General features: G+C 42.6%; 1 protein-coding gene across 1 annotated transcript in view; it reads left to right on the top strand.

Moving 5' to 3' along the window:
• The window catches only part of SND1 (staphylococcal nuclease and tudor domain containing 1), a 412864-nt gene that overhangs the window by 256920 nt on the left and 134317 nt on the right, over positions 1-21627 (top strand). Inside the window, exon 15 of the mRNA XM_059933468.1 lies at positions 10856-10997. Coding sequence (XP_059789451.1) covers positions 10856-10997 — 142 coding nt within the window. The remainder of the gene's footprint in view (positions 1-10855; positions 10998-21627) is intronic.

The following is a 21627-nucleotide window of genomic DNA, read 5'->3' as shown; positions in this document are numbered from 1 at the left end:
GTGGTGGTGGTTATTAAATGGCTGAGCGTTCTGCCTGGCCTACAGAAAGTCCTCTAAAATGATCCGTCATCCTCATCAGTAGTGTTTGTATTGCAAACTTTTTATCCAAGTCCTGAATCATACTCCTTCTCTCCTGAGTTCTTTTACTGCCCCATTATCTCTCCTTGACATTTAACATATGCTATCTGGCTTGTGTTATAGATGCATTTGTCATGTTGAGTCATGAATGAATGATCAAACAATTAGTATTTATCGAAAGCTTATTATATTCCAGGCACAGTGCTGGGTGTTGAGGCTATAACATTAAACAGTACAAGTGTAGTCCTTCTAGGTCATACACAATTCGGTCTCTAATTACAATTGTGATAGAAGTATAGAGACCTGTGAGGGTGTCTTCACAGCCTATCCCTTCTCCCATGTGCTCAGAGACCATCTTTTAAGTGATTTTAAAATGAGGCCTAAAGGAGGGGTTACTTGGAGGTCTTGTTCAATTGATAGGCTAGATCCTTAGAATCTCACATTTAGAACCTCGGTACAATATCCATATGCAAATACATCGTATCAAAGTTGTAAAGTCACTGGTTGGGGGCAGGGTTAAATCTGTAGTTTTCCTTAGGAAGAATTAGAATTCCCAAATATATGCCAAAAGAGGACAGTTCTAACAACTTTAAAGTTATTTTTCTTTAAGGGTAGTTTCTTTATTGTTTAGCCTATTATTGCACATTTTTCATGTATGTGTGGAATTCTGGGTACTTTTTATTAAATCTGTTTCTGAGTCCAACCATGGGGCTCTTTACATCGTGCTGCTGGCTTTACTAGGAACACGTTTTTCTTATTCTTGCATCATGCTAATGTGTGATTTTTGTTTGTTTTTCTACCTAATGTCGACACTCCTTTTGGCTCTGCACCATAATTATCTAAGTTAAACTTTTATTCCTTAGGAAAAGAGCTACTTAGTTTGCTGTCTTCAGTGCCATAAAGCTCTGTGCTTCAGATGACATTTTTGAAGGAATCATGGAGCACGTTTCACATGCAATTTCAGGTCGGGATGTTTTCCAAATCAGTTTCCAGACTTTATTACAGTGTCCATAATATTTATTTGTCTCAAAATATGTGGAACAATTATGAAGAACTAATTCACTCAAGAGAATGTTGACTCTTGGCTCAAAAAAAAAAAAAACTGGAGAGAGTTATCTGACCTGAGTAATTTGCAAGTTTATCTGGGCAAAACTGAATCAGCCCTGAATGTTAATGTATTTTCTTCTTTTAAAAACAAAAACCTGGGGACTTCCCTGGTGATGCAGTGGATAAGACTCCGCGCTCCCAATGCAGGGGATCCTAGTTCAGTCCCTGGTCAGGGAACTAGATCCCACATGCATGCCGCAACTAAGGAGCCCACCTGCCACAACTAAGCCCGGCACAACCAAATAAATAAATAAATAAATAAAATAAAACCAAAAACGTACACATTTCTTAGCACAAGTTTTCTGTCAAAATTTTTGTTTTTAAATGCATTGAATATAAATGCATTTATATTTATATTCTTCAAAGGAAGAAAATCATCTCTACAAGAAAATATTCAATAAGAATACATCTGTTCACCAAAATGTGGGGTTGTCTTCTTTTGTCATTTTCTCTCCTCCCCCCTCTCCTTTTTAAGTGATGAAAGGTTTTTTCAGAACAGAGACTTTCTCTCTTTTATTCTTAACTGTACAGTCAGTGCCTAGAACAGTGACATGTAATAGGTGCTTAATTCCTTTTTCCACATGAATATTCCTCTTTTACCTCACTTTTAATGTCTACCTAGTATTCTGTCTTATGTATTGTTGGATATTTAGTTTCTTTGGATTATTTTTTCCTTTCTCACACACACACACACACACACACAAACACACAAACATTGGTTCCTTAGCTAAATCATAGTCTGTAGTTATTTTCTTAGAACAATTTCATAAAGTAGAAACTTAGACCAAAGGGATAGCATGATATGTTTTAACATGATCATTATTTACCTATGAATCTTTATTGAGTAAAATGATTAGATTTTAGTTTTATGCATTTGTTATCCTTAAACACTGACCACCTTTTATCTTAATTAATAATTTCTACCATACTGGATATCCTTTTTCTCTGTTTCAAAAACTTGAACTTAACCTTGCAAATTTTGTAATTATTTTCATTAGCACTTTAAAAATGTAAATATTAACTCCTTCAAGATGCTTTTTACTTAATTTATTGGACCTAAATTGGTATGTCTGCAAGCAAAGCTGAATGTTCACAGTACTTTTAGGGGATGTTGAAATTATTTTAATCATGTAACCTTTATTTAACATTTATTTTCGTTTTTTATTTTATGTCATAGATTGCTTGGTTTTTTGTGTTTTTGTTTCTCCTCTATCCTTTTCTGAAGTTGTGTTCTTGTCTCAGGTGGGGCAGAGTTTAGCATGGCATCAATTTCCTTGCCTCTGAGTTCTTGATTTGCCCATGAAATGAAAACTTGTGCTTTGTCAGACCATCGTTTAAATTCTTTACTCTGCATGTATTATTTTAATTATATCTTTCAAGCCATTTTGTGGTTCTGTAATAAATTTTCACCTCTTGCATATAGAGACTTTAGAAGTGATAAAAATTGATCTAAAATTTTTAAGAAAAAATTGTACTTCAGACCTGTATGTTACTTTTTAATCATAGCCTTGTAATTGATAATCCAGAGTTACAGATGCTGGTTGAGTGCTTTGTTCCATATTCTCACTGTCACATACATGTATAAGCTATGTTTTTAGACCATTCTCACGTCCTTTTTCTGGTAACGTATGAGATGTTTATTGTGGTATTCCTATAATAATTTATTATCCTTTTTTCTTAGAAAAGTAACAGCAGACTTGTTAAAAATTTAAATGGCCTTTTTCTCACATCCCCATTGGTTGTGTTTATCTTTACCAATTTAAAATAGGAATACTATCTTTAACTATTTTCTTATCAATGTAATTGTCTGTTTGATATAAATTGGTTTTTCTACAATTTGGATAAATTACATGTTTTTTGAGAAATAATTAACCTGAAAATAATTGGAAGGTATGCCTTCCAGTGCGTTAAGTTCCCTTTTTAAAAACTTTTTTTTGTTATAAATTGGTAATTTTAGACTACTGTCTCTTATGTCCATATTCTTGAGCAGTTATAATTAAGTTTCATAGTAAAATGTTTTCTTCATATAACTAAAGCAGCCAGTGGTATCAGAAATATAGTGTATTGCTATGCTCGTGGATAACGAAAAGAATTTATGTGTTGATTCAAAGTTCTCATGAATAGGATAGTCTTTCGCCTGAATAAAATCTACAAAAGCAATCCTGTATTTACTTAACTGACCCAAGATAAGACATTTTCTCCATGAAAAAATAGTGGGTTTTTTGTTTTGTTTTGTTTTTTTAAGGAAAAGGTTGTGAGGAGGAAGGTTTTTATGGAGGAAGGCATGGATTCAGGAAATACAACCTAGGAAAGGATGTGAAGGGAGTTTCCAGGGTCGGCCCAGGACATCTGCTGTGTAGCAGGCCCCACGGGTTACCATTTATGCAGAGGTCAGTAGGCAGATGGCAGCGCTCCAGGGAGGGCTGTAATTTAAAAAGTCATGATTTTAGAAACACAATATCAGTTTAACCAAGATTTGTAATAGTAATCTGTTGGAGAGCTAGAGTCTATAGAAGTGGGAGTAGGGGCAGTCTGGGATGACATAGTGGATGGGAAGAAGGTGGAGTTTATTTGTGAAACACCACAAGTCATGAGCCGTAACTTTGAGACAGTTGAGTGGAATGGCAGACCTGAGGAGGGGTGTGGCTTGGCACTGCCTTGGGCATCCACACTAAAGAAAGAGGATTGAAGAAAGGAAGAGAGCAGACTGGTAAGAGTTGATACCTTATCATAAGTAGATACAGCTTTACATCTGCTCTCTATCTGAGACACAGATATACCACCATCTGCACTTTCTATACTAAACTTATAAGTAGACTTTTTTTTTCTTGTCTTAGAGAATAAACGAAGGGCATTGTATTTCCTGTTGGTGATAAAATGCAGATTTTTCCCACTCAGAGGCTGTAACTGCATTTCTAAAGGTTAAATTGAATAGTTCTCACAGCATAATTTCAGCTCGTTAAATTTGGGAAACTGAAAGTCATTTGATAAAAGAATAATCTCTGAGCCTGTATAGAATTTTCATTTGATTGGGAATTGGGTATTATTTTATTCACATTAAGCCGGATCACAGAATGATTTTATTTCAAGGTAGAAAAGAAATGTCAATAGGCATATGTACTTAGTAGTACTCTTTTCATTATTTGATGAGAATATTTCCTCTGTATAGCCAATTGAGGGATGACCTCATGCTTTCTCTTAGCCATTGCCTAAGAATTGATACTTTCTTATGGTGCTTTTGGGAAATGGCTAAGATTTTTCTTTGCTACGCTCTTCTAACCCCTTGCTTTCTCATCCAAACTATTTTCTGCTTAAATTTTTTAAAGTGCTTTAATGCACTGAATAGCTAGTTTAGTGGTTTACCTCAAACATCATTACTGAGTACTGAATTTTGAGCTTGTTATTCACTCTGAGCTACATATAAACTAGTTGACGAGGAAATTTTGAGTTAAAAATGAAATTCTTGCATAGTCTACCTACCCAAGCCATTTTTTCTTGTTTATTTTTAAATTTAGGTGTAACTTATGGAGTTTTGATAAACAGGTATACACAATGCCATCACCAAAGTCAAGAAAAGAGGCTTTCATCATCCCCCAAAATGCTTCCGTCCCCTTTGGAGTCAACCCCCAACCCTTCCCCTGGTCTGTGGCAACCACGGATCTGTTTTCTGTCCTTCCAGTTTAACTTTTGTAAGACTGTCGTAGAAATGGAGTCATGTATTTGAGGTTCATCCATGTTGTTGCCTACTTCCTCTTTATTGTAGAGTAGTATTCTGTCATGTGAGTGGACTACAGTTTGTTTATCCAGACCCCTGTTGAGGGAGATTTCAGTTCTGTCCAGCTTGGAGTGATGACAGATGAAGTCCAGGCCATATTCTGGGGATCCTCTAATCTATGTAACAGGATTTGACTTGCTTTTAGTTGGACTGCCACGATTGCTGGGATGCTGCTTTGCATGTTTTCATTCTAAACACATGATTGTGCTTCTCTTCTCCACATTTGCCAAGTCCTGCTTGCTTTTCTCAGTATTGTGCCTCATGGAACAGAGATAGATGGTGGGCAAGACCAACCAAATAAAAATACTCATAGACACCTGTCTTTTGCCGGGCTCTAGAGGGCAGGCGCATCCTCAACGTTTCAAGTCTGATGGCGGAGGAATTTTCCCCTCCGTGTTGGGGGCACAAAGGACATGGTCAACAGCTTTCGTCTTCCAGTGTGGGAAGCACACCACACTGGCTCCCTCTGCCCTTTGGTCTCTGCTTTTTTAGGCTGCCCTCCCTTAATAATTGGTAAAGAAGTAGAAGCAGGGAAGAAAACTGAAGGTCATGTTCTCTTCGTGTTCTCCCGATTAGAATGCAGCCTCCCAAGTTTAGGGCTTTCTTCCAGCCTAGTGCTCCTGTAAATGTCCTCTTGCTTCACGCTCCCAGGAATGGAGCCCGGAGCCTGAAACGTGATTTCTCCTACGTTCTGACATGTTGGAGCCCGAGTGAGGTGCTGTGCCAGCTAACTAAACACTATGAGAAACTGTAAAACATAGACGACACTTGATGAAAGATTATTGATGGCCCAGCTTCAGCACCTGTTTTTTCTCATGGTTTGTTTCTTTATAATTTTTTTTTTTCCCCAGAGTGGTTTTCTCTAGGGTTCTCTCCTGTGTTCACTTCATTCCTGTTAAACTTGCACCTCACTGATGTTTACACCCTCTACCAGTCCCCTTTACAGACACTTCACCACGAAACATTGATAACCAGCCAGCGAAGGGGAGCTTCAAATGTTTGAGTGCTTTGTGGTAATGTTGGAGCTGGGCGTATTCCCAAGTATCTCCTCCCAGGGCCCCATTTATGTCAAGAGATTATCTTGCTATGCAGCTCGTTCCTCAAAGAGAATCATAAACTCATTCTGTGAATTGAAACATCACATGGGGCCAATAGAGCCCCGTGGTTGGGAAGGAGGAAGAGTGTGTGTTGATGGATGACATTTTTGCCTTTCTGGTCAGGGATGTAGTTGTGATTTGTCTTCCACATAGATGCAGAGGTAATTCGCCTGGTCTGGGGAACCCTGACAAGATAGATACCTATGATGGTGAATTACCACAATACAGCTTAAAATAACAGAGTGTGTTTGCTTCAGTTTCCTTAGCCGTAAGTTCTGATTTCCATGTTCTCTTTTTCTCTCTGCATCTGTCCTCTTGTACACATAGACTTTGCTGCTTCAATATTAAGATTGGTTGGACCCAAACAGCATTGTGCTGTGGAGTCCTTGAGCCTCAGGTCAGCCCTGTGGATACAGGATTGTCAGCTCTTTTAGGGGAGAAACGCTCCTGGTTTGCTGGAGTGGGCAGTTCAGACCGCAACTATACCTGCAGGAAGCTTCATCACGTTTGATGGGCCTCTTTCGAGTTCAGTTTCTCAAGTGCTTGTGGAGTTGAATTACCCCCATGGTACCATTATAAGCTCTGCATGTATTTGGTTTTAGTTCTTTTTCCTATGATGTTAATCAAAGAGTGATTGTGATGATGGGAACTAATTAGTGAGCTTCATTATTAACAGTTCCCATCTGAGACTTGCACACGATGATCCTGAGTGGTTAATTGTTAACTAATAAGTTTACTGATTCCCATTTCCCTGTGCTGTTTTGTGTGCCATGAGGTTTGCCTCTCACCAGTCCTAACCACGTTAATGCCTACTGTATGGCTATTTTCAATGGAAAAATCATAGAATTCACTTTGCTAACATCTAGTGTAAACGGACAGCCGAAATCCCCGTTCCAGAATTTAGAGAACTTTGATTTATGTAAGTTCTGCTCTTCAAGGATGCAGGGGACCTAGCTGTGTAAGTAGTGTTCTTGTGGACCTCTGTCCTGTGCCTGCCATATAAGGATTCTGCTTTCCTTGTTCTCTTTCCCACCCCACTCCCATTCACAACTTTCCCACTCTCCCAAACTTGGTAATTCATTGTACTCAATTATTTCAAACATGTGTGTTTGCTTACACAGGAGGGTGCTTTGTAGAGGTAAGTTGCAGTCTCACTGCTGTAGGGATTTTTTTTATAGGCATTGACACATGCACCCACATTTACAAGAAATTTAGCCTGACCATCCAGAAGTGAGGGCAGAGTAGGAGTGTATGATTAAGGTGTCTTTATAACCTTTCCCACTCCCTAAGGATCATCCTGCTTTTCTTCAGCGTCCTTCAAAACCCTGCTCCTGTAAGTTTGAAGTATAGATATTCACATTCTTTGAAATGAAGTCACCCCAGGCATGTTTGTTACATCGTTACTTTCTCAATTTCAAGGTGCATTGAGGAGGCAGAAACATTCCTTAAAGAGATGCCATCCACAATAGCAGGTTAAATGTAGCTAATACAACCTTAAATTAGCTTTTCTAGGAGTACAGGAAAATACTTACCGTTTGGTTTGTTTTGGAGCACAGGTAATGTGAAAACTGCCAGTGCAACAAAGAAGATTTATCTGCTCAGCACTGCAGTTACTTCTTGATTATTTACACCAGTGGAGGGGAATGTTAGTACAGAAAACAGAAAACTATAGCTAATTTATCTACGTGGATTCTCAAAGCCTTGAGACTGTGTAACTCAACTATGACAACTATGGCAAATAGATTCCCAGACCTCATGTAAACCAGCCACAACATAGAAAACCTGAGGATGAGGGACTTTGCAACTAGACTTCTAAGCAGAAATATTTGATATTTAACAGTCTTACCTTGAAGTGAGCATCCTAAGTCTCAGTGTTGTTCTCTCTTTAAATTTGAGGCCTTTAATCTTTATTTTTAAAAATGTTTCGAGTTATAAGGAAATCTGTCACTTCACTAAGTCTTAGAAGGTCCTGCTTTGCATTATTGGAAGAAAATTTTAAATGTCGTGTTAATGACATCCTTTGAACTTGATCACTTGGCTGCCCTTGAGAACCACCTGGCATCTTCAACCCCTCAGTAGGGCCTAAACTGGACTCTCTTATACTGGTTCTCATAGTCATGCTTTCTCTTATTTACCTATAGCTGTAACCTTAGAAATGAGTATTGGAATCTAGCACGTTGCTGTACTTTCACAGGCTCTTTGGAAGGCAAGTCATTTAGCCATAGCATTTAGTCCATTTTCTAATAATCAAAATTCCTAAAAAAAAAAAAAAAATTTCTATAGCTAAATTAGCAGAGAATGACTTACGGCTACATCACCTTAGGAAACTTATCAATCTGCCTTGCCCGTCTTTTCATTTGAGCCACTGAAACAAATATTAAAGGTTTCAAGAATTTTTGTATTGAAAAGGAATTTGCCAAGCAAAGGAACAGCTTGAGATGACAAGGAAAGACGGACACCGTTGTCTGCCTGTGACTGAGATTTGAAAGAGTTGACATCTTTTGGTGATTACATTCAATTTAATTGGCTTTATAAGAATTTTTTATTTCTAAAACTCTACCACCTTGGACAAGATTTCCATCTTTTCCTTTAACGGGTGGTCCACGGGCATATCACCTGCTCCATGCCTTTGGAGCATTTGCCTCAAGAGGATGGGGAGCTCCATGTCTTATCTTACGGTTTTGCCTCTGGAAAGAGACATGGCCAATTGTGGTGGGCTTTTAAAATTTGTTTTCATGCCTTCGATTGTCACCGTTGGCTTTCACTTCTAATCTTTGTCATAATCGATGGCATGTCACGTTCTCTTTGCTGTCCTCCCATGTATTTCTGGAATAGGACTAAGTTGTAGGTTGAGACTTAGGAAGAGTGAGGAACATCCATTGGTTTATTTTTATCTATCTGTCTGTCTGTCTGTCTGTCTGTGTGTCTTACATAGCTAATAGTAGGGCCCCTTCGTTTCTCCTTGATTCTCTGAGTAAGTATGTCTCTTGATAAACTAAGTAATCATTTAGCAAAATAGGAGAATCTGCTGCAACTTCCTTTTTTAGTATTAACATTAAAGGTGTACCTGTGCGTGTGCTGTTTTATTCCTGTAAGCATCTTTTTCTCAGGTAAATACGTCCAAGAGACAGTGATGAGCAAATGTCTATTTCTGAAAAATATAGATTACTGCGGTCTTGAGGGAAGGCCTTCTCTTTAGAGACCTTAAGTTGCCTAATGATTTGTGATAATCAATTTGATAATTGTTGACTTATTGGCTCAGCTCAGGAGTAATGTCCCAGATTTATTCTAGTATGGCAAGAGGATTTTAATCAGGTAGTGCCTTCTTTCCCATGGAGCATTTGTCTTGCTTGGCTGTTCTGGACTTCAGCCAACTGCCAGAAAGGCTTTTTCCCACTGTGTGTGGATAGTAGAATGCATATTTGCTTAAGTGTTCATTGGGGGAGTTTCCAACCCACTAAAGCTCATTGTTACCTTACCTTTTACCAATGTGCCCTTAGAAACACTGAGAATGGATGACTGTCTCTCCTTTTCTCTGGGAATCTGTTTGAAGGGAAGGATGAATCTCATTACTATAAATATTGTTTTCATCCCAGCCTACCTCACTGCTTCTGAAGGAGAGGAGCCCCTTTGGCTGCTGTGAAGACTCTTAGATGCTTGATGGCTTGTTAAATTTTCATTATCTAATGTGCATTAATTTAGGTACAATAGCTCTGCTGCTCTGAGTTAGGAAGGAAGAGCTTGGCGAGTGCAGACAGCGTATGTCATCCGAGTCAGGAAAGTGTGGAGAGCTTGCTGTCCTCAGAGGGAGTTTGCCAGTGGGCTGGCTGCGCTGAAAACCTCCAAAATTCATCCAGTGACTGTTCCCCCAGCACGTGCCGTGTGATACTTTGATGCTTGCTTACTCTATCATCTGTTTAATTAGCTTGAGAGACTGAAAGGACTTGATGGCTCTTAGCTCCTCCAAAGCTGAGAGCTCTGAGGTTCAGAAGGTCCACGATTTGGTACTCTTGAGGGTAGAATGCATGCAGTTTGTGTTGATGCGTGAAAAAAGTTTAAAAAGCCCTGTGCAGTTTCATGTGTTTTTATTGTTTCTATAATTATTTGCGCTGACATGATGCAGTACTTACTGGTCCCTGTGGTTCACATCCTGCTGTTGCAGATTTCCCAGGCTGGGAGCGGGAGCAGTGTGCCCCAGGTCCTGGCTCATCCCTCAAAAGCATGGAGAGCAGGGCTTGCAGAATTGGTGCCCAAAGAAGGGGCTGCGCTCTCCTCCTTGTTAGGAAAACATAGCCTATTAAAGTTTGAAGATGAACTGTTTTGGGTTTCCTGGGAAAGGGCTTTAGGGGCTGTATCAGGAGCCGGGTGTCACAGGTTTTTTTTTGTTCGTTTGTTTGGGGTTTTTTTAATGAAAATTAAAGGTTAGATTAATCTCCAAAGAAGGTGAGTATTGGTCTTCTCCCCTCAATTTTATGTAGAAGGAAGAAGAGCTCTTTTTCCTATTCCAGAGAAGGAGTGAAATTCTCATTGCAGGGCACCGTCCTAACTTTTATATCCACTTTAGTAATTGAACAGAGGGGAGAAGAGAGTCAGAATGTTCTGGAAGCTTTTGATTATATTTCTCCTATGAAAGTCACATGGGTATCTTGTTTTTGTCCTGGTTTCAGAAATGTCTGATATGCTAGGGATTTTCTCCCAGCTTCCTGTGGTCTGCCAGACTTTTTGCCCTAGACCAGAGAGAAAGAAACATTTACCTAGATTCCATTACTTTTCTAACGATTCTTATTTTCTCCCCCAGGACACCCAAAAAGCAAAGCAGTTTCTGCCCTTCCTTCAGCGGGCAGGTCGTTCTGAAGCCGTGGTGGAGTACGTGTTCAGTGGGTCTCGTCTCAAGCTGTATTTGCCAAAGGAAACTTGCCTTATCACCTTCTTGCTTGCAGGTAAGTCTTCTGTGTTATGTGTTGTTCTGAAAATTCTTCTTGGGGCTCGGAAGTCATCCCTGGAGGTCACATGCCCTCCTTTCTACAGGACTTGGAGCCCATGTAGGTGCTTCAACCTCTAATTGAGACGTGAACACAGAGTTCCTAGGTTTGATCCCGCTGTTACTGCAGACCCAGCACTGGTCCTGTCCTGCTTCTCATTCCCGCCAACCACCAGGACGTAGGAGTGAGTGCAGGACAGCTAACAAGACAGCCCGTATCCTCACACAGCCTGAGTGAAGGGAATTCCAGACATAGGAAAGCGTTAATGATGGAGTGCTCACGGTTGGTGTCGCCCATTTGGGATGGACCACCCTGCTGTGTTAGTCACGGGCAAGGCCACAGAGGCGCCGAGACACTCTGCCCTTGTAGCGCCACAGGCAGTGCCACTTGTGCTCTTTTATTCTTTTCAAGTGTCATCAGGATCCAAATCCTTTATGAAACCCCAGATTTGCCATTACCTTCACAGACCCCTGCATCCCTGGGATTTCCCTCTTGCACTAAGGGTGCCAGGCCAGGGCGAGCCTTCCTCCTTTCCTTTGCTGACTGACTGTCCATCTTTCTTATCCTGTCTTATCTAGTAACATTTCACAAGCCAGCAAGTCTATGTGTGAACTGTGCCCTTTGAGAAATTTACATGTGTGCATTCAAGGAGCAGACAGTTTCATTTCTTCCCTGCCGGCAGACAAGAGAGTTATTTATTTCCATCAGTACTTCGCAGCTGTGGTCTTTGAGGGAGAGGGTCACCCCACCCCGATATACACTCCCAAAGATTGTATTCCATTGTGTTTACCCACTGTACGCCACCTCCTCTGAGGCCAGCCTGTTGCCTCAGCACTACTTCTGTTGAATCCTGGGGTAGAATTTACCATGGGGGAAGAGAACTGGGGGCCGTGTTTGCCATCCCCTGCCAGATCGCCTCAGCCTTGCTCTCCTCGAAGGCACTGATGGTTTCTTCCCCATAAGGGTCTCCCTCAGGCCCCAACTACATGGATTGTTAAGTGCGATTGGTCACTCACCGAGCACAAGGCCGTGAAGCTCACTGTTGCTGCCTGGCCCTCGCTGCTCCGTGAGGCTCCTGAGCTCCCTTAAGAGGTTACTGATCACTGCCCAGCTCTGCAGGCTTTCTGCAGCTCAGGGGCAGCTCTAGAGAAGAAAGGCCGCAAGAAGTCCATACCTCACCGGAGGGCTGTGCTTTCGTGTCTGCGAGTATGAGTTGTAAGTAAACTGAGGGGCAGAGTGGCAGTGTGTGTGAGTCCTTTCATGGAGCCATTTGTGCCCTTTTTCTTAAGATTTCTGTAGCAGAGGAGTTTCTTAGCAGTGAATTCTTGTTACAGGGTTTGAGGTATATATTCAACTCATTCTTTGCTCTCTGCCTGCAAAACAAAAGCATCCTTTTGGCAGAGCTTTATCCCAGAGGTGTGAAAGAGAAACAGTATTATTCTTTCCTGGAAACTTGGCTGCAGATCTATAGGGGAAAGAAAACATTGAAGTTCTGGCTTCCAAACTTAAAACCACCTGAATGGAGCCGGCTCAGAGCTTTAAACCTGTCTTGCCTGGAGTTTTCCTGCAGAACCCTTCTGGTGGTACCTTCTGAAACACAAGCAGCCTGACCACTCAGCTCGGCATCAGCCGGTTCCTCTGTGTACTTGGCATTATTCTAAGCTTAGCAATTCAAAAGGCATTGCTTGAGTTAACTTACACGGTGAAAGATAGATTACAGAAGCAAATTCCTGATAAAAATATAAGCTTTTACATTTTTCTCCTGCCGTACCCTATGCAGTTGTATTATGCATCTTCTGATTTCTTTAGAAACCTGGCAGGGATACAGGACATTGAAAAGTTGGAAAAGAAAGCTGGCCTCGGTTTCAGTCATGGCTCTGCTCTGTACAAGCAGGGGACTTTAGGGACGTTTGTTTTTTGGGTTTTTTTGTTTTTTGTTTTGACTCTTCAAACGTTAGTTTACACATCAGTTAACTGGAGAAAGTTTCTTGCCTTTCAGGATGTATAAAGGTTTAGAGCAAGCCTGCCATAAAGTAGATCATCAATAAATGTTTCCTTCCTGTTCTTCTCACAAAGACTTAGTGAATTCATAACTAGAGCTTTCACTGAACTGTATGGAATGGCACAGTTGTGCAGTATGTGTGCACGTACCTGTGGCTCTACCACGGAGACTTTGACCTCCCCATTAATTCAAATAAATCAAGAGAAGGAGCTAGGAGCTGTCCTAGCCTCCTCCTGACTAAGCAAAATGCTCACTAAAAGAAAAGCTACTGGCTTTCCTCTTTGAGTCTGGAGCAAGGAACTCTGCATCCCGGTAAGACACAGTCCTAGGTCTTAAGCTCTAGAGGGAAGACAGATACATGAACAAACTGTAGTGTTGGGTGTTAGGTGAGAAAATAGAATCATTTACAATGCACAGAAGTAGCACAGAGGAGAGAATGGTTGGTTAGGTGGAGATCAGGGATTGTGTATCTGAGCTGTGTTTTAAAGGACAAATAGGAGTTTGCAATGTTGTAAGGACAGGATGGGAGGGGAGGAAGAGAGGAATATTCTAGATAGAGGTACCAGCAGGTACAAAGATGTAGAGGTATGATACATTCTGATGTGTCCAGGAAACCATGAATCCTTTGGTATTGGTGGGGTATAAAGAGTGAAGAGTGGGGTGAGGCTGGAAACACAGATGGAAGCTAGTCTTCTGTGGAATATACTGTGGACCCTCAGAGGCGCTCAAGGTATCAGGGGCGTGCCATGCTCACACTTGTGTTAAGAAAGTTTATTTTGGTAGATACATTGGCATACGTGAGGCTGGAGGCTGGGAGAGTGGTTAAGAAGCAAGAGGGATAGAGGCCCGAAATCTGGTGATGGAGGAGAGGAGAGATTGGAAGAGTATTTAAGAGGAAGACTTCCTAATTCAGGGAATGACTGAGGTTTTTTGGTCAAGGATGGGGGATGACATTGAGTATGGGAAAGAAAGTAAACAGGTCCAAGGCTTGAGTTATTGGGAAGATTTTGATGTCCACCAGCAAGGGCGACACTCAGAGTAGGTTCTTGGAACAGGTAGTTGGTGGTCAGAGGATTAGATGGAGAATCCTCAGAGAGCGTCTTCAGGAAGCCAAGAGAGAGAAGAATTCCAAGGAGTCAGCAGTGTCGGGTTTTACCTTAAAAGATCAAGTAGTTAAAAACTATGGAGTGATTTTATACTATTGATTAGTTGCTAAGTCACAGATGATCTTTGTCAGTATGATTGGGGAGTAAATGTGGGCAGTAAGGAACAGAATTTAAAATAGACTGCTCTTCACAGCAATCTTAATAGAATGGAAAAAGGAGTACAGAAAAGTGAATGCTAAAGGGTCAAGGGAACATTCTGAGGATGTCAGCATCTTGAGTACTTTTATAACTAATTCTTAGGATTGGCGCAGAACGTGGCATGGATACTTGGAAAAGCTGTTCAGTATACCTATTGTCTTCAGAGTGCCAGTTATAGACTGTAAAACTCAAAAAAGTCTCCTTGGCTAATGAGGATATAAAAGAGATGAAGTGAGAAGTTATCAGGAACTTGAGAAGCACTGGTCTGAACAGGAACTCAGAAAGGATACAAGTAAATGATTGCTAGGGCAGTGACCCTGCGGAGACAGAGTGAATGCGATGGAGAACATGGCTGGAGGATCCTAGAGAGAAGGGTCCCTCGGTCATCCGGGACCAACCACAAAGCTGAACGTCAGCGTAGACAGACACGATGCTTACACCGTGCAGCTGCTCACCTGGAAGGTGGTCCTCATGGCACAGCTTGGCAGCTCTCCGTGGAATGTGCCCTGCACCCTGTAAAATTGATGTCTGCTGGAAATGACGTTAGGGTTGTGATTCTCAAGGGGAAAGTCAAGATAATTGTTCAGCAATCCCGTATGTGCTGGTACCATTGCTCCCAGCCTTTTGGAGAGCCCTCTGGATTTCAAGGTGGGGTGGACACTTTCCGTTTTTACGTGGCCTTTTTTGGGCAGACGGCCCCGCAGCTTGATAGGGAGTGGCATTTGGCCCGAGCCAGCTGGCCTCTCCGTCATGGTTCCTGCACCCCTGCATGTGGAATGATTGCTTGGTCAGATGGGATAGCAGGTGGGGCTGGGCAAAGTCAGCTGTAGCTAACAGGCCAGCACCTCCTGAGAGCTCTTGCCCTTCAGTCCTCTGAGCACCTGGCTTAGGTTCAGCCGGTGAGCAGGTGACCTTACCGCCTCAGAACTGAGACGGTTCAAGGTCCCCCCCGCCTGCTGCTGTGGCCTCCTCCTGTGTGCACTTATTTCAGTATCGGAGGCAGTCACAGGCAGTTCTTGTCCTGAGTTAACAGAAAGGTCAACATTCCTCAGGCCCCCCACACTTGTTTAAAAGCATCCTTTTTCCTCATCTGGCATTTAGTGAGCTCCATACATTTCCTTCTCTTAGAACAAAAGCAGTTTACCTTCAGTCTTTATTTTTAGTTCATTTTCACATGTCCTGTGTGTCACCTTTTACTTAGTATCTCGTCTAAAGGGATATGGAGGCACATATTTGCAGATTGCTTGGCCCATGATTCACATTTTTATTTCAAAGCACAAGTGGGCCTGGAGTGTGTGCCTTATTGCTGTGACCTCTATATTATGTTGCCTTATTTTGCATTACTTTCTTAGCTCTGGGCTACTTGGGTCATGCTGAGGGCACAGTTCAGGAAGTTGTCCTGTTGGCTGAGCATAGCAGGTATCAAGTTAGTGCCTGTAAACCAAATGCCTGAATGAGAAGAGGGTAATAATTTGAGGTTTCAGTGTAAAGTAATCTAAGGAGTCTTGTGTCAGATATTTGGAGTCTTCTAACTCACTGAGCCTACCCCATTTACATATATCCGTGTTTGTTCTTACCAGTGGGACAGCAATAAGCGCGAGGAATTGTGGACCGAGACAGGTTTGGCATGGTGGGGAGTGGATGTCGGTCACGTGGGGTGGAACTCACGGTACAAACCACCTAGAATGCAGCAGTCACCTGGCAGGGGGTTTCCGTGTGGATCGCAGCAGGTGACTTATAATTAACCAGTTACCTAGTCATATGAAACAAGACTAGAAAATGAGACTTTTCTTTGCCTGCCCTTCGGCATTTTTCAATTTTTTTTCTCTTTGATTACAAGTCCCCTCTTGAAGCTGCCTTATGACAAGGGAGGCAATGAGGAGAGGTCCTAGATGTCTGGGGTTTGATAAATGGTGGCGGGTGTGTGCATGATGAGCTAAAGGGTTGGCTGTGTGTCCTTCCACCCTGAATGCCTTTGAACAAAGTACCTCATTTCCTTCTGTCTCTGTAATGTCTCTTCTCCAGCCAATCCTAATAGGAATATCAACTGCCTGTTCCAGTAGACCAAGAACTTTAATGAGAGAGGAGAGGGAAGGTGAACAGGAATATCGTCCTCATCTCCTGGCCCCAGGAATGGTGGATCCCCATTGATTACCAGTGCCTAACCAAATTAACACAATTAACGCCAATGTATGTTTAAGTGAGAAATCCCTTTCTGCTATCACAGAGGTGCTAATGAATCAGGCTGCTATTGTAGTTGTGTTTGCTGGGCTTCTATCCTTAATTAAGCAGTTACAGGGTCTGCTGATACTTATGAATTCTTTTCAGATACTTTAATTGAATTGCAACGTAATGGATATTTGTAAAGTGGAGTATTCTTTCTCTTGGGACTTGCCCATTTGGTTCTGTCTCTGCCTCCTACTTGCTTCCAGTTGGGTCCTATTACTGGAAATGGGCAGCTTGACATGAAACTTTTCTAGGGCTGCTCTAGTTGTTCACTTTTAAAGGTATCATTGTGAATTATACGAATTATCTTCATGTCAGAAGGTCCTCTAGGGTCACTTGTCAGAAAATATTAGCACAATAAGCAGGTTTGGGGAGACTTTTTTAATGAGGCCAAGATTTTTATAAGCCCACTAAAAGAAACACAGTCTCTGATAGCTTGTGGATGATGCTTAAACTAATCAGATAATTTCTGCTTTCTTGAATGTCTTTTAGTCTAATAGTTGAGACAGCCATATGAAAAACTTTAACAGGGAAAAACAAAATGGAGCTATGAAAAGTATAGGCATCATACCATGAGAATGCAGAGGAAAGAACAATCATTTGAGGAATAGAAAAGACTTCCCAAGGGAGATGGTATTTGAGCATTCAAGAAGATCTGGAACATTTTCTTCTGGCAAGCTGGGTGCAATTCATTTAGGCAAAACAACTTTGCCTATATTATTAGCTCTCAGAAAGAGTCGCGTAAAGAAATGGATGGGCTCATCAATCATTTTTCCCTCTGCTTTTGTCTGGTCGTGTAAATCTCCTTCTTGCTCTCCCACCATGGAACATTCAGCGCTCTGCCCTTAGCTCCCCGTCTCTGCAGGCAGACCATCACCCATGGTCACGTGGATGGAAGTGCAAGCCTACGATTGCAGCCTGATTATCTTCCATCTTTAGATCGTGAATCATCCCCGGAATGAGCCTCCTCATGTTTGTGGGTCACTCAGTCACATGGCTATTTAATAATTTTTTTATATCCACTGGGCACTTTGCTAAGAATATTGAAATGCGTAAGATACGGTGCCAGCCTTCAAGCAAAGTACTTGTATCTACCGAAGTACAGGATATATAGACATGAAGAAAAAAAATATTTGTAAGAAGTATAAGGGGAGGAGAAACAATTCCTAGCCTTTTATAAAATTATTCTTCTGCGATACTGTCAAAAAGGCTAAGGCAATCCTGATTCATAACCCAGAAGTACAATATCCAGAGAGGGACAGAGCCAAGTGCTGACTCAGCCGCGTCAGTTCAGGCCTGGAGTGTGGTGTTCCATCTGAGGACCACGCTTTTAGGGAGGACATCAGCAAACTGCAGAAGGATCAGAAGACAGTGACGTGGGTGGTAAGAGACCTAGGAAGGCCGGTACCCAAGGACTAGTAGAGGCATCAAAGGAGACGTACAGGACACAGTCGAGTGTCTCAGGGTAAAAGAGGCAAGGATTCAATTTTTTTCAGTAGTCATTTTAATTTTTTTTTTTTTTTTGATTGAGACAGAGTAATAAAGACATCAATACAAATAAGATTTGTTCAGCATGGTTTAATGGCAGCCACAGACCTTGGAGCTAGAACACTTAAAGATGCGTTCTTGCTCTCCCGCTTCCTAGTTAGTTATTTCCATTAGACTGGCCTGCTTATCTTGGTGTGATGCTGGGACCTAGAGGTGAGGGAAGCAGCAAGGCCCATATGACAGTTCCCAGCCAGTCAGTCCAGAGACTCCAGCAACTGAGGAGGAGAGAGTCCTAGTGGTGGCCCTACCTTCTGCAGAGTCAGCCTGAGGGGTGGCACAGCCTCCCATTTGGGATGTTCTGCCCTCACCATCTCAGTTGGGCTTCCCGTGCCAAGAAACGAAAGATGTTGATTTATCCTCAGTTTCTGGATAGGCCCATTGGTTGCCTCTGGGTGGATAGGTCAAAGGTAAGTGAAAAGCACCCTTGCATCCTAAGTCCTCTGACTTCTGCCTTTTACTCTTGCTGCTCCCGAGTTCTGATATCAATGAGATAAGGGGGAAATATCCTGCAGAGGTATCAGGCCTGTTCTCTGCAGCGCTTATGAGAGCCAGTAGAGTGGTACAAGAGGGTCAGACCTGTGAGTTTTTCCCCAAGGCTTCCTTTTTCCATTCCTTCTCCTCCCCTTCTACTCTAAGGTTCTTTCTGAGTCTGTTAAAGGTTATTTAGGCTGCCTTCCACCTGGTGGGCATGGGGGAAAGGAATGGAAAGCTTACAGAGCTCTGATGGCTGTTCTTTGCTGCAGTCTTTCCAATACCAGCACCTGTCTCTGGTTGTGCCCTGATGCCTCGGTTCTAATCCCATTCTTGTGGCGTCCCCAGAAAAATAAATCTCAGTGTGAATATTTCAGTGCCATCTTGTCAGCCTACTGGCATTTTCCACCAGCCGTTTAGTAGGAATGGTGGCAAGCAGCAGCATCCACGATTGGGCTACTCACCACTTCCCCACCCTGAGGGGGTGTCTATTTATGGCCAGCCTAAGAGTAGGAAATGGCATGTCCTGGATGCAGGAGAGGGAGTGTAAATGGTGTGGTAATTTGAAATTAAAGGGAAATGCTTAGAAATCTGGTAATGGGCAGCCCTGGGGTGAACAGTGTGCACTGTGCCCATAAGACTTAATCTTGGTTGCTATGGGAACCACCTCTCACATTCCCCTTTCAAACAGAGATAAGACTGGATTTTATTTTTTTTTATTTTTTTTAATAGATTTATTTATTTTTGGCTGTGTTGGGTCTTCGTTGCTGTGCGTGGGCTTCTCATTGCGGTGGCTTCTCTTATTGCAGAGCATGGGCTCTAGGTGCACAGGCTTCAGTAGTTGTGGCTCGCAGGCTCAGTAGTTGTGGCTTGGGAGCTCTAGAGCGCAGGCTCAGTGGTTGTGGCCCATGGGCTTAGTTGCTCCACGGCATGTGGGATCTTCCTGGACCGGGGCTCGAACCCGTGTCCCCTGCATTGGCAGGCAGATTCTTTTTTTTTTTTTTTTTTTTTTATTTATTTATTTATTTTTGGCTGTGTTGGGTCTTCAGTTCGTGCGAGGGCTTTCTCTAGTTGCGGCAAGCGGGGGCCACTCTTCATCGCGGTGCGGGGACCGCTCTTCATCACGGTGCGCGGGCCTTTCACTATCGCGGCCCCTCCCGTTGCGGGGCACAGGCTCCAGATGCGCAGGCTCAGTAGTTGTGGCTCACGGGCCCAGCTGCTCCGTGGCATGTGGGATCTTCCCAGACCAGGGCTCGAACCCGTGTCCCCTGCATTAGCAGGCAGATTCTCAACCACTGCGCCACCAGGGAAGCCCGGCAGGCAGATTCTTAACCACTGCGCCACCAGGGAAGCCCATGACTGGATTTTAAAAAGCAAAAAAGTTCTTCATCATTGAAAAGTGTCTTTGCCCCTAAGCCCCGGGTCTTTGCACACCTTGGGTTCCTTTCAGAAAGTTTTCCTGAGGCTTCCCCAAACTAATGGAATGGATTTGCCAGAGTCTCTTCCTGGCCCTTTATATAACAGCACTGACATGGGCATTAGAACACGTGGTGTCCAGTATGGGCAGCTAGCCCAAGCACACTCTCCTGTTGCCCCTGAGGGGGTGCCATGGGTTTCCACTTAAGGAACTGGATAGGACCACTGGTCACATCATGATGGGCTCTGAGGAAGCCCAAGGAGCTGTGCTCGGTCTCAGTGCCATGGGATCGGTCCCAGATCCTGATGTAGGGCTGCCAAGCACAGACCTTGTAGGAGCAAGAACAATTCACGGAAGTTACTTTCATATTTGGAAGGCGTCTGAGACACAACCGCATTCTCAGTCGTGGTTTTTCATCATTAGAGCTTTTCCCCATTTATTTAAATTACCCACTTAATCCAGGCCTTGTATGTTTTCAGGGTTTTTTTCCTTTTTTTTAAATAGATTTATTTATTTAATTATTTATTTATTGGCTGCGTTGGGTCTTCCATGGCTGCACATGGGCTTTCTCTAGTTGCGGTGAGCGGGGGCTACTCTTCGTTGCGGTGCGCGGGCTTCTCATTGCAGTGGCTTCTCTTGTTGCGGAGCACGGGCTCTAGGCGCGTGGGCTTCAGTAGTTGTGGCTCGTGGGCTCTAGAGCGCAGGCTCAGTGGTTGTGGTGCATGGGCTTAGTTGCTCCGCGGCATATGGGGTCTTCCCGGACCAGGGCTCGAACCCATGTCCCCTGCATTGGCAGGCGGATTCTTAACCACTGCGCCACCAGGGAAGCCCCTGTTTTCAGGGTTTTTTTAAACCGTCCTTTGCCTATGATAAAATAAATGAGAATCTATGTCTCTATTCAGCGGCCTTTGATTTCTGGGCATACAGCTCCCTGCAAAGTTGACTTACAGGCTTCTAAATGGGCTTTGGAGAAGCTTTCTGTCTAAGCTTTTTGGATTCCCTGTAATTTTCCTTATTATGCTCATGCTTTACAATTAGCAGTCCTGAATAAACCCTAGTAACTCCCATGCTTACCTTCACTATATGAAGGAAGATATTTAAATGGACCAGTTAGTTAGTCTACGGCGGGTGGAGAAGTTCCCATTTCCCTGCCCTGGTGTGCCTCCTCTTCCTGAGCTTGTACATCTGCTAGTGATTTTTCTAGGGTTAATTTGGGTATTTTTATTTTTAAATTGGAACATGGTGTCTGTCTCTTCCCTGTGTGTGTTTTGGATGCAGCCCCTGTGCTAGGCATGCGGTTATTAACTCTACTGATATACCAGTTCGCTCATTAGCATTTGCATTTTAAATTACAAGCTAGAGCAGACGACATTTATGCTATATTTGTACCACTGCCTTCTTCATGAATGATGTCGTATGTGCAGGGACTGCAGAAATAACTCCTCTAGGGCCCTGAGGTATTTTAGTCTCTTCTTCAACAAATTATTTCTTTTTTACTCTTGATTCTCACTGTTTGATGGAAAAGAATTTAAAAATTCCCTAAGTTTAGCCTTATTTGTGAGTACTGCTGATTAGGATGTGCTGATGACAGACCAACCCTTCATATCAAAAGAGGCCTAG

The sequence above is a fragment of the Balaenoptera ricei genome, chromosome 9 (assembly GCF_028023285.1).
Source record: "Balaenoptera ricei isolate mBalRic1 chromosome 9, mBalRic1.hap2, whole genome shotgun sequence".
Taxonomy (NCBI): Eukaryota; Metazoa; Chordata; class Mammalia; order Artiodactyla; family Balaenopteridae; genus Balaenoptera; species Balaenoptera ricei.
Note: the sequence above shows the minus strand (reverse complement) of the source record. Positions and strands in the feature narration are given on the sequence as shown.